General features: G+C 42.0%; 1 protein-coding gene across 4 annotated transcripts in view; it reads left to right on the top strand.

Annotated features, from left to right (window-relative positions):
* The window catches only part of RALB (RAS like proto-oncogene B), an 80,374-nt gene that overhangs the window by 50,593 nt on the left and 16,982 nt on the right, over positions 1-12,799 (top strand). For all 4 annotated transcript variants that reach the window (XM_054043298.1, XM_054043300.1, XM_054043297.1 and 1 more), the window contains 2 exons: positions 8,344-8,492; positions 10,029-10,237. In XM_054043298.1, the coding sequence (XP_053899273.1) occupies positions 8,379-8,492; positions 10,029-10,237 (323 nt within the window). In that variant the 5' untranslated portion in view covers positions 8,344-8,378. The remainder of the gene's footprint in view (positions 1-8,343; positions 8,493-10,028; positions 10,238-12,799) is intronic.

The following is a 12,799-nucleotide window of genomic DNA, read 5'->3' as shown; positions in this document are numbered from 1 at the left end:
AGATGCAGGTATTTGAACAGAAGTGCTTTGTTAAATCCTTCCGTCATTGGCCATGCAATTCCAGATTCCCATTTAAAAAAAAAAAAAAAAAAAAAACAACCATAGAATAGCTGCTTTCAGTGGCAGGGTAGCAACAAAAAGAAACATTCAAGGGTATCAGTTGCACAGCAAGAATACAAGAACAAGATTAATCTTGACAGTTTCTCCCACTGCATTCAGAGGCTAAAAGTAGAATTTTAGAGCTGTACCCAAGTTTTTGTTCTACTTGTAAAATTCTAAGGTTTTTTTTTTTTTTTTCTTGTCCAAACTATCTGGGTGTATTTACATGAATGTATGGACTTTTGAGTCACAAAAGAAAAGTTAAAATGAACAAAAGCTAAGCTTTAGTTTAGTGAGGCTATAAAAGTGTTTTAAATGGTCTGTGGTGTAAATTCCTTATCCAGTAAAACATAGGGCAGTTACTGTAACAGTTGTTGATGCTTGCGGTATCCTTTTTTTGTACTCATCTTATTTTCTGCTAAGTATTTGGGAAGAAAATAATTTGCAGTTGTATTGTGAACACTGCTGGTGAAAAGAGAAGCTTTTGTATTTCGGGAAGGTTTTTAATGTTTATGGAACCGTACATGAATCTTTCAGTAAAGATAAACTAAAAGGGATGCTGCATGTTAAAATGTGGCTCAAAATGTAGGCTCTCACAAAATGGTCTCTGCAGATCTATACAGTAGGAGCTGAACTGAATGCGGTGCCTCACAATCGAAGAGCCACTCTGAAGCCATTTAATCATTTTGGAGAAAGGGTGGCGAGACTTGTTCTCTAGTCTGCGGATCTGGTGTTCCAACAACTGTTGAAAAAGGCCTTACTCTCATAACTGCCCTCGTTTTTTCTTTCTGCTGTTTATATTACAGTAGTTCTTAGGGGGCATCTTAGAATGGAGCCCTGTTGTGCTAGGCTCTGTACAAAGATGAGTAATAGACAGTCCTTATCCCAAAGAGTTTACAATCCAAATAGACAAGACAAAGGGTAGCAGAAAGGGGTGTAATTTATGAGCAAAGGGATGGTTTGCAAATGTCACAGTTGTTCTGTGATTTGTAGTTTCTTTTTTTATTTTACTCCTTAGGGTTGGGTTTAGTTAGGAAACTCTGCAAGCAGTCTTGGAATATTAACCTCCCATTGATTGCCCAGTTGGTTTAACTTACTTTTTAAAAAAGTGATCTGGCAAGAATTTTTGGAAGACCAGTAATGGAATCCAGTAGATCTTGTGCAGCAAGCACTATGGGCTGCTCTACACTAACGCTGTAAGTTGACCTAAGTTACGCCAGTTCAGTTACGAAAGTTACGTAACTGAGTTCAATGTAACTTATGTCGATTTACAGCAGTGTCTACACTGCGCTATGTCGACGGGAGATGCTTTCCCGCCAACTTACCTTCCACCTCTCAGGGAGGTGGAGTACAGACTTTGATGGGAGAGTGTTCTGCCATCAACTTAGCTTGTCTTCACCGGACTTGCTAAATCGACACCGCTGCATTCATCGCACCAATTAGCCAGAAGTATAGCTGTGAGAAGTTTCATGTGAGACTATAATGTCCCCTATGGACTAGCACCCCCTTTGATGGTCTTTTGTTTGAACAGCTCTTTTATTTTCAGAGCAGGGAAGCAAGTGGGAGAGGCCCCTTAGGGTCCTTTTCCTGGACAAAGTCTTGTTTGTGCCACCTACTGTAATTTAATCAGAGTTTTCAAATGAAAAGCTTCAGATCATCACAGAAAAAATTCTACCTGCCTATTCACTTCCGCTCACAGATGGTTAGTCTTTCGCTACCTAACAATTGGTTATTCAAAGAGGTTTCCTCTTTGTGTGCAATTTAAGCTCTACATGTCATTTGCTGTGTTTCAGAGCATTGGGTTAAAGGTAAACTGAGATCAACCTGAAATGTACTTGCAGTGAACTTAAGTTTCTCTTAAGTACCTTTGGGTCTATCAGAGACTCACTTATTTAGTGGTCCAAACTTCACAATATACTTAGTTAGCTGTCCCCAAATCAAAGGACAGATATACCCATAAGACTAGTCCTCTACTCACCTGTCACTAACGGAACCATCATTTGCTTATGGGAAAACATGGCTGGTAGGTACTATCCAACCCAGCAAGGGGTGGCGGGATTTGTTCTCACTAGGAGATGGTTTGTGGGAATATTCATTCAGAACCGTGCCCTTAATACCATTCTTCACCCTGTTAGCAAGGCAAATTTCTTGGCAGATGACTTAAACTGCAAGGTTCAGGACCAACGCAAGTGCTTTCCGAGGATGCTGTGTTGATTTCCCTCTCTTCCAGGGGAGGTTGATTTAATTGCATTTCAGAATAATGTGTCTGTTTTAGAGAACACTGCTTTTCACTCATTTATATATTGTTTTGTGAAATGGCTCTTGCATTTGTACCCTGTATCTGATTTAGTTCCTATGACTTCATTTATCTTTTTTCTAAGGTTTTGTCATCTTGGAGTGTAAGTAACTCAGAAACCCTGTTACTGTAATAAATGCTTCTAGTATGTTTGTTTTTACTCTTTATCAAAGCAAAACCTGTTTATATGCTATTAGATTAGAAACTTAACAGTATTGGGGAGAAATTGCACTAATAGCACAAGAGGTTAATGCTAGACTTTGTGATAACCGTGCAGGGTGGACGATGTGTTAGACTGCTTCAGGCAAAGGTCTCTTTAAGCTGTCTACTCTAGGTGCTACAAAAACAAGATTAGTGAACCTAATTCCATAGCAAATGTTTCCTATTAAAACAGAGAATTGGAGGTTTAATTTTCTTTTTGAAAGGAGTTCAAAATCTGCTTTTTCTAATTCTTATGGCCTTAATCTAGAGTCAAACAAGTTTTAAAGACAACAATCCGAAGATCTTGTCTGTAAGTACAAATGTTTCTCATGAGGGAGGCTGCTGACATTCCCCTACACTTCAACCAAATGATAAAGTGGGTGGAGATTTTGAAACAAAACAAATTGCCCCAGACAAATTAAAGAGGGGTGAGGAGAAAACCATTCTGTCTCCTATCCACTAAAAGATGGCTCCCTGTTGCACAACTTGCAGTGTGTTATGCAGTCTTGTTTTAACTGACACTGCACATGTGCTGTCACTGTGTCTGTGGCATTTTGAATTCTGCTAAGCCTTTCAACATTAATCTGCCGTTTGGAATGGAGAGTTATTGAGGGTGGAACAAAATGATGTATTGCATTAAAAAAGAGGAAACTGCAAAGCAAATGACATTTGCTGCCTTCTTTGGGAGTACAGTTTTCTGCAGAAAGAGCAGTATTCCCACTTTTGTATATTTTTTTGGTGGCCTAAGCCCTGTGGGCAAGGGCCCAGTATTCATATTTGGGTATAAAGAGCCATACATACACTGGCTTCCAATAATTGGCTTTCTTAAGTAACATGCACATAATTGTGTGGGCAGATGTATGCAGTGTGCAAATGTCTATGGCAATAAATACGTTGATTTTGATTGTAAATAACCAGTTACTCATCTTACTGGCCACTTGTAATCATCCAACTGTAGCCGGGAGCGCCGCCAGCTTTTTTGCCGCCCTAGGCGGCGGAAGATCCCGTCCCCGAAATACCGACGATGACCGGGGCGGCCGAAGATCCGGTCGCCGCCCCCCAAATGTTAGCGCCCTAGGCGACCGCCTAGGTCACCTAATGGGTTGCGCCGGCCCTGGCTGTAGCTGCACAGCTGTAGAAATTCCATGCACAGAGTAGGAATCCAGTTCTTAAAAGCTTGTGTGACTTAATTAATTTTAATTAATTTTTAATTAATGGAGATATCCGATCTCCTAGAACTGGAAGGGACCTTGAAAGGTCATTGAGTCCAGCCTCCTGCCTTCACTAGCAGGACCAAGTACTGATTTTGCCCCAGATCCCTAAGTGGCCCTCTCAAGGATTGAACTCACAACCCTGGGTTTAGCAGGCCAATGCTCAAACCATTGAGCTATCCTTCTCCCCCCCCCCCCCATCCTCCCCCCTTGCTTGATATGGGCAGCCAGGAACAGGAGGGATTTAGTTGTAGAACTCTATGAAGCTTTAATATGATGCGTCTTCTTGGCTCACGCTGCCCTGACTTGGAGCTGCATGTACTGGATTTTGGAGTATGCAGCAGATATGATGAGAGACTGTGTGAAATCCAAAAACTTATTTGACACTTTTCTTAGCATAAATTGCCAAGTTAATTGAGCAAACATTTTAATGAACCCTTCTCTCACATGAGTGAGTATTAAATTGTCATTTAATACTTAAGCAGGGTTGTATTTTTAGTTTTGTGCAGAGGAGGACTCTTCTCTAGTGCTGAGCAACTTAAAAACATTTATATCTCTATAAGGACATAATGTGTGGTACCTTACTGCAGAAATAGCAGCGGCACACTGGCATTTCGCAGTCTCTCACGTTAGTGATTGTATGTTAAAACTCTGATTAAAAAGAAGGCTTTTTTATAAAAGCCACCTTCCTTTCTAGTATCCAGTATTTATCGAAAGCCTAATTAACTCCTGTAATTAGGCAAAAGCGAATTCTTTAAGACTACTTCTGTTGAAACACTTTCAAATAAGGGCCATTGTTTACTGCCCACTCTTTCCTGTTTTCTCTCACACATGGTACAGCTAGCCTCTTTCTTCCTCATATCTAATATAGGCATATGTAAAAACATCTAAACAAGCCACTCTATACTGCATAAGATAAATCCTTTCCCCTACACAGCCATACAAATGTGATGTGCAAGAGATTTTCTTCACATTTCTAAGAACTCCTCAGTGCCAACTGGCAAAGGGTTCACTGTTCTGTAACAGTGACTCCTGACAGGTGACAAACTCACTACACCCAATAAATTTCTTTCATAGTAGTTATCCAAAGAGGGCCAAGTGAGAGCTCTAATAAAAGCTTGTCATACTGATCCTCATAATCATTGCGAGATGTATGTACGGATAACATTTAAAGAGCGCTGTGTGTGTGTGTGTATGTATGTGTATATATATATATAGAGAGAGAGATGTTTTAAAGTCTGAATCAAAGCAGAGTTGACAAGGAGGTTTTGACCAGGTAAAGGATGCATATTCACCTGTCTGCCTTGGTTCACATGTAAAATAAGGATTGTAAGCCTATTTGCATATGACATCAGCATGAGGATATGAAGTCAGCACCTAATTTCCCCGTGCAGCACCCTGTTTAGTGCCACGCAGACACTCAGGGAACCCGCCCGGCCAGGACCTGCCAGGGAAGGGGCAGCCTGAACCCAGCCACGGCCTGGGCCTGTCAGGGCCAGGGTGCCCTCTACCAGCCCAGACTGGCCAGGGGAAGGGGCACCTCTCCCAGGGCCCCAGCCCCAGAGCTGCCGCGGTGGGGAGAGGCACCTCTTTCCCCCTCCGTGCCCCCCCCCCCCAGCCCAGGTGCTGCTGCAGGGAGAGAGAGGTGGGATGAGTCCTCTCTCCCCGTCTAAGCACCTTCCTGCACCCCAAACCCCTCATCCCTTGCCCCACCCCAGAGCCTGCACCCCCAGCCTGAGCCCTCACCCCCTGCACCCCAACCCTCTGCCCCAGCCCTGAGGCCCCCCTGACACTCCGAACCCCTCAGCCCCACCCCCACCACATGAATTTTAGTATGTGTCCCAATATGGAGGTGATGTGTCACACATCACCTCCATATTGGTGCACATAACAAAATTCATTACACGTGTAGGGGGGAAATTAGAGGGAACACTGGTCAGCACCCCAGGAAATAAACCACATGGCTCATCTTGACCCTAGGGACAAAATAACTAATTCTGGGGATACAATGAGGCAAAAGAACGCCTCTCTGTGCTTCACCGGGGAAGCAAAAGGGACAGCACTTTCATGAATGCAGTAAGAAGAATCCCAGCTTTGTTGGATGGAGACTCTGGGTGACTGCTTTAGGTGAGAAACTACTTTACACAAAGGTTTTAGCATGTTAAAGTTTAGATTCTGGGAAGCACTTTATACTTTTTTGTTTTACATGTAAGAATTTGTTCCTATCATCATCCTTATTCCTGATCTCTTAAATCTTAGCTTTTGATGATAATCTTATGATTGTTTTCACTGGAGATATATCTCAGTGCTGTGATGTTATATTGGCGCTAATCGTCAGTTGACTCAGACAAGCTGGTGTGTGCACTGGGGGAAGCTTACCTTGTAATTTCTGAGAGTCTTGACACTGCAGGGGAATGCTTCAAGGCAGCTCGGGGATTGGGGTACACCTACTGTCCTGCAAGTCAAAGTAAGGGCTGGCAGAGCACAGAGGAGATTGTTTGGGTAGCAAATGCACTGGTGGTGTCAGGGAGCTGACATCAAGTGGAACACAAGCAGATCTTCCTTTCGTTGGAGGCAAGGGGGTAAAAAGGTGACTAAGTCCTGAGCACCCCGATTTCCTATTGCATTAACATAAAGTTTGATAATCTGTACCGTTACATGCTATTTTGCTGCATGCTGGTCTTCTTGGAACTCATTTTTCTACAGTCTTGGATATGCCATTCTGAAATTGTTTGGTCAGTAACTTTTATCTGGTTGGAGATTTGTCCTATTTCTTGCAAAAGCGGTGTTTCCAAACATCTTGGAATGAAGTTAGCTCCACCAAAATGAGGCTGATGTAGCCACTTTCCATTGAAATCTCCCTTCTCTGTCAATATCCTTTTTCTCCTTCCCTTCTTCCATTGTATGCCATTGCTTATGTCTTTTCACTTAGGGCCTGGCCCTGCAGCCACTACTCAAGTGAGTGATTTCGTTGACTTCAAGGATCAAGCCCTTAATTTTAAAGTCCTCATGATAAGGACCCTGTTGTCCTTGTATATCTGTATTGCACTGTATATGTCTTTTGGACCATATAAATATTTATTCCATTAACCTGGTGGTTCCTAGTTTGTGAGCAACTTATTCATCCTGGACTCTAAATCAGCATGTCCCTGTCTCCCAAATGGTTCAAAGTGGAGTCTATCAGAACTGTGATTCTGTCAGCCGACTTACGAGATGCTTACCTCCACAGGCTGACAGCCATGCTAAAAATATCTAGGATTTTCTCTGAGTTGTATCTGCACACTATCATTGGGCCTACCATCAGATCCCTGCATTTTCATGAAGCTGATGATGTTGGTTACATCCTGTTTAAGAAAATGGAGCCAATAAACCTTATCTCTTCTCTCCCTCCCTGCCCCCACCTTTGCCCCATGGTAACCTGGTGACTTCTGAGTCAGGAGATAGTGGGGCTTAGTTTCTTCCCTTCCTCCGGCTAGTCTGTGATAGAATAGGATTAATTGAAATCTGTCACAAGTGAAAGTCTTAAACAGCCAGTTTGCACTACACACAGTACTTACTTTGCTTCTAGTTTTGTGTCTGGGGGTAACTTTTTCCATGTTCAAGTATGGAGGTTTGTTATGGGTTTATTTTAGCCAGTCACTTTAGAAAAGGAATGCAAATTGTGATTAGCACTTCCTCCTTGTTGTTTACAAGAGAGACCTGGGAATGAAGAACTAGACTTGCAACATCAAACAAGCAAAGAGATTGTCAAAAAGAGAAGGCAGAACTACATAAAACAAATAGTATTATGTCATAACTAATAGAGATGTTCAGTTAAATGTATGTTTCTGTCTTGTCTGCCAAGATTTGCTATTGATCTTTGGCTGCTTTTAATTTGTCTGTAGACAATAACAGCAAAAGTAATCCCATTATTTTTAGGGAGATCTAAGACATAGCACTACTGTCAGATTATAAGTTTTAAAGAGCAAAACATTGAGAAGAAATACTTTAGGAAGGTGTTAATAATGTCATAATAGTATCTTTATAGTTTATTATAAGCATAATCTTGACCATTCTTCTACCTTTTAGGTGGAAGGGGAGGAGGCAGAAGTCTCCTCTCCACAGAAAATTTCTCATGTGTAGTCCTTGTCCAGAAGATAAGTGGTTTTTTTTTTCTTTTTCTTTTTTATTAAACTCTTCTGAATTGAGACTTAATCACACCTCTTGAAAGTTGTTCTTTTCAGACTGAGTCTATTTGTCAACAGGCTCCTACTGGTTCCTATTTCTGACAGCACTAACAGTTAAAAAGTATGCTTACAATAAATGGCAATGGGTTATCCTAAATGAAATGTAGTGTGGCAAGAAAACATGCAAACTGGTTCAGCCATACCATGTTCAGACTCTTCCAATGTGATAACTTTTTTTTTTTGATTGCTAGAGGTGTTTAGCAATGTTTTTGTCTCTGTAACACCAAGGATGCTGTTATATTCCATGCACAGACTTACAAAAGATTGTATACTTCATTTATGTGACTACTTCTATCTTTTTTTCCTGCAGCTGTTGGCACTTGACAACTGTAGATAACCAAGACGATGGCTGCCAACAAGAACAAGAACCAGAGTTCTATGGCCCTGCACAAAGTAATCATGGTTGGCAGTGGAGGTGTGGGCAAATCAGCACTTACACTTCAGTTCATGTATGATGAGGTAAGAAGAGTTAGCACAAATTGCTTGTTAAGCTCCATGAATAATTGACAGTCGTTCTGTTGGATTTTCCTTGTGCAATGAGTAAAATTCTTCTAAAGATGTTTGGCATATCGAGAGAGTCTGATGCTGTCTATCCAGGGATTAAATGCAGTGTCCGTAAGTTTTAAAGACAAAGTACAAAGAGTGCGTTGAATAGGGAATGAAGGATATTTCAGTCCATTTTCATCCATTTCAGTCCACCACACTGTCTCAAGTGGTGTTGGTGCAGTTAAACTGTGAGGTTTTTTGAGACAAGTTAGGATTCAAGTAGAAGTAAGCGTTCTTCTTCTTACCTATTTTTGAGGCAGATGTTGATGAAGAAACAATACAAAGAAGATTGCAGGCTCCCTTTATGCTAGTTCTTTAGTACTAATATACTGAGCTCAGGCCTGCTTTCAGGTTGCAGATGGATGTCTTGTAAATCAGTTTGTTCTGTAGCTAATTTTGCAAGGTGTACTCAGGGAAGTCATGTACATCAGTTAAAAGGCAAGATCACAACTCCAGTGAATATGTGAAAAATGCAATCTATAGTTCTGTTTTAAATAGCCTATACCCCTACTCTAGGCATTCTGACAACTCTTTGTGATAAGTCATTACAAGAAGAAAACACACACTAAAATACACCCCACTAAAAAAACCCAAGAGGTATATCAATGGATGGTCCTGGGAGTCTGTCCTAACGATCAACAGATGTGGACTATTTTGTACCAAGTTAGGGGAGTAAGTTCCAGAATCAAGCTGCTCTCATAGTAAACATTCTGGTGGCAACTCTTTCTCTTTCTCTATGTGTAGTGATCCCGGCTGGAGCACCTCAGACCACAGTTGGTACAAAGATGTGCCTGGAACAGTATGGTTGCCTGGCACTGCCTATCTGAGTCGCTTATGTTTTTGTAGATCGGAACCAATACCGTAAACCCCACCTAGAATTCATTCACCATTTAGTGCAGATTACAGAGCACTGATGTACGTACTCATAACAAGATGCATCACTTAATAGTTGAGCTGCTGTGTTCTGCACCTGCTTCAGCTTCTGAATTGATTTAAGGTGTATCTCCATGAAGAGGGCACTTCAGCATTCTAACTGTGAGGTGACAAAGACTATAACCGTACCAAGGTCTACATCTGAGAGAGAAGGTCAGAACTTCTTGAGCTACATCAATTTACACTGGCTGAGCATCTAGCCCTTAGCTCATTCTGGAATAAACTCATAGTTTACCAGTTACCCTGTAGCAATGGCTACATTCAGTTGGCTACATTCTGTTGGCATGCAGACTCTCTTTCATAGTTAAAAATACTAAAGCCATAAAACTGGCATTAAATAGTTGACAATGATTAAAATAAAAAGACCCTTCAGGAGTGTATATATACAGCTTATAATGGCCATTAAAAGTGGAGAGGAATGCGCTGAAGCAAATATCCAAAGGGAGGAGTGCCATATCTGGAAAAGTCAGGGGCACTGTAGATTTTATTCTTTCCCCCCCTTCTTATGTTCCTCAGTTTGTAGAAGACTATGAACCTACGAAGGCTGACAGTTATAGAAAGAAAGTAGTTCTGGATGGGGATGAATTCCAGATAGACATTCTGGATACAGCGGGACAGGAGGATTATGCAGCTATTCGAGACAACTACTTCCGTAGTGGGGAGGGGTTTCTCCTTGTCTTCTCAATAACCGAATACGAATCCTTTACAGCAACAGCAGAGTTAAGGTAAGCACAGTAGTTGGATGGGGGAGATTCAATTCCTCATGCTGCTTTTTGATATTTTGCATGTATTTACATAGATCTGAGTAGGTTTGATAACATGATTATGGAATGTTTGTTTGTTTGAAGCTCAGTAATGGGTAAAGGAATGAAAGGTAAACTTAATGTTCTGTTTGTTTATGCAAATCAGGAGCAGTGAGTGTAAGACATCAGAAATCTTGTATCTGAGCCAACCCATTTTCCCTATTTAACTTCAGTTTCTATATTAGGACAGTAAGCAACTCTTCACAATTCTTTAATTTTGGTTTGTGTAATTCTCCATTTTCCCCTGCCAAGTAGCTTGAAAATGTTTCTCTTTTGTCTTCTGTACTAGTTCAGATACTTGGGCAATCTTTTCACAGCCAGCAGATGGCTTAGTGCTCAGTCTCTGTTGGCCACTCTCTTCCCCATTCCCCACATACGCACACTACAAAAGAGGTGTAACCATCTCTGATGTCAGTTGTATCCCAAAGGCATGCTGCCCAAAGGAAAGCAAAACAGGCCTAGTAGTCTTTGCACATGTCTGTGCATGCAGACATTGTAACAGCTTGCATGAAGTGCCAGTGGCCTTGTCAAGAGGTGCCGAGCTGGCTCCCAGGCTGGGGTAGGCACATTCAGATGCAGTGGGGCCTGGCACTTTTTCCACAAACTGTAGTGCTGTAAATTCTGAAGAAGGGGCTTCTCTTGAGGAGTCCATCCAAGGCAAGAGGTCAGCCATAGCATCCTTCCCAGGAAGGACTCCTCATGCCACTTTCAAGCATTTTTTTCCATTCCTCCTTTGAACAACACTCCTTCAGACTCTAACTCTCTCACCTCCATGCACCCACAGTAGCCCTCCTAACTCCTCCCTATCCACTGTCTCTTGTTTTTGGTACCTGGATCTCCCTTTTCGAACAATCAGCTCCTCTTATCCTTCAGTGTTCAAGTCACTGACGCCCTATGCATCCCTCTTAGTCTATCTGCCTGTTTTCTTGCCCTCGCTTGCTTGCAAGTCCATTAACAAACAGTGAATTCAAGCAAGTTCCTCTGATCCATGGACCTGCAAAATGTACATACACATTGATACTCTGTACCTCAAAATATATTCACCACGGTGATATGATTGTGATATGTTTTGAACAATGTATGCCGTGAGAGGTGGTATTTAAAAAGTCTTGATCTATTGAATATTAATTCCTGTTGAATCGTATGTGATGTTATGAAGTATTACTGTATATTTGTTACTGAAATATGTGATAAGTGGGAAACGCCCAGCCATTCAGTGGCAACAAAGGAGCAACTAACACTGACAAAACAGATTTACATAAAGATTGGCTAGACAGGTGTTGATGGCCAATTAAGGAGAATCCAACTCTCTGAGAGGGCCACTGGGAGACTCCTCAGAGGGCACGTACAGAATGAAGGCAGACTAAGCCCTGTGACACAGCAAGGGTCTTTCTAGCAGCTGGAAGAAAGTATAAAAGAGGACAGTGACCTCACCACTTGTCCTCTCTCCTCCCCATCTCAACACCTGGAAGATCAGTTGGAAGACAAAAACTTTGAACTAGGGAGCTTGGTCCCCGGCTGAGAAGAACTTTCAGCCTGTGTATTAACTGTAAACTGCCCGGAACATTCAGTGGGTTGAGAGAAACTGATTGATTGAAATCTTACTCAGTCGGATACATTTAGGGTTGAGATTGCAATTTGATTTTTATTTCTTATGTAACCAACTTTGACCTCTGTGCCTAACACTTATAATCTCTTAAAATCTCTTTCTGTAGTTAATAAACTTATTTTAATGCTTTATCCTTACCGTGAGTTTGTCTAAAGTGCTTGGGGAATCTGCTCAGATTACATAGGCTGGGTGCATGGTCACGATTCTTTGACTAAGTGGCAAACTACGTATATACTTGTTCATTAGCCCGTTCATTTATAAGCCGACCCCCCCAAGATGGTTAGGTAAAAATATCAAACTGTATGACCCTTTCATAAGCCGACCCTATATTTCAGGGGTTGGCAAACTTTGGCTCCTGGCCCGTTAGGGTAAGCCGCTAGCGGGCCTGGACGTTTTGTTTACCTGGAGCGTTCACAGGCGTGGAGCCCCTCAGCTCCCAGTGTCTGCGGTTGGCCATTCCCAGCCAATGGGAGCCGTGGGAAGTGGCATGCCACGGGCTGGGAACGGCCAACCGCGGACACTGATAGCTGAGGGGCTCTATGCCTGCAGACGCTCCAGGTAAACAAAATGACAATGTATTAGATATTCAATTCAATGATTCTGTAGAGTTTAAAATCAGCAAATTTTGGTGTAGACCCGTTTATAAGCCAGCCCCCGCAGTTTGATGCGTCACCAAAAATATTCGGCTTATGAATGAGTATATACGGTAATTAATGAGCTTGCATTGTTCAAGAGAATGTCTTGAGCAGTGCAAGAACATAGAACAGCCATCCTGGGTCAGACCAATGGTCCATCTAGCCCAGTATCCTGTCTTCTGATAGTGGCCAATGCCAGGTGCCCCGGCGGGAATGAACAGAACAGGTAATCATCAAGTG

This window comes from Malaclemys terrapin, chromosome 11, assembly GCF_027887155.1.
Source record: "Malaclemys terrapin pileata isolate rMalTer1 chromosome 11, rMalTer1.hap1, whole genome shotgun sequence".
In the NCBI taxonomy this organism is placed as follows: domain Eukaryota; kingdom Metazoa; phylum Chordata; order Testudines; family Emydidae; genus Malaclemys; species Malaclemys terrapin.
The sequence above is the reverse complement of the archived record's forward strand: the minus strand, read 5'-3'. Positions and strand labels throughout refer to the sequence as shown.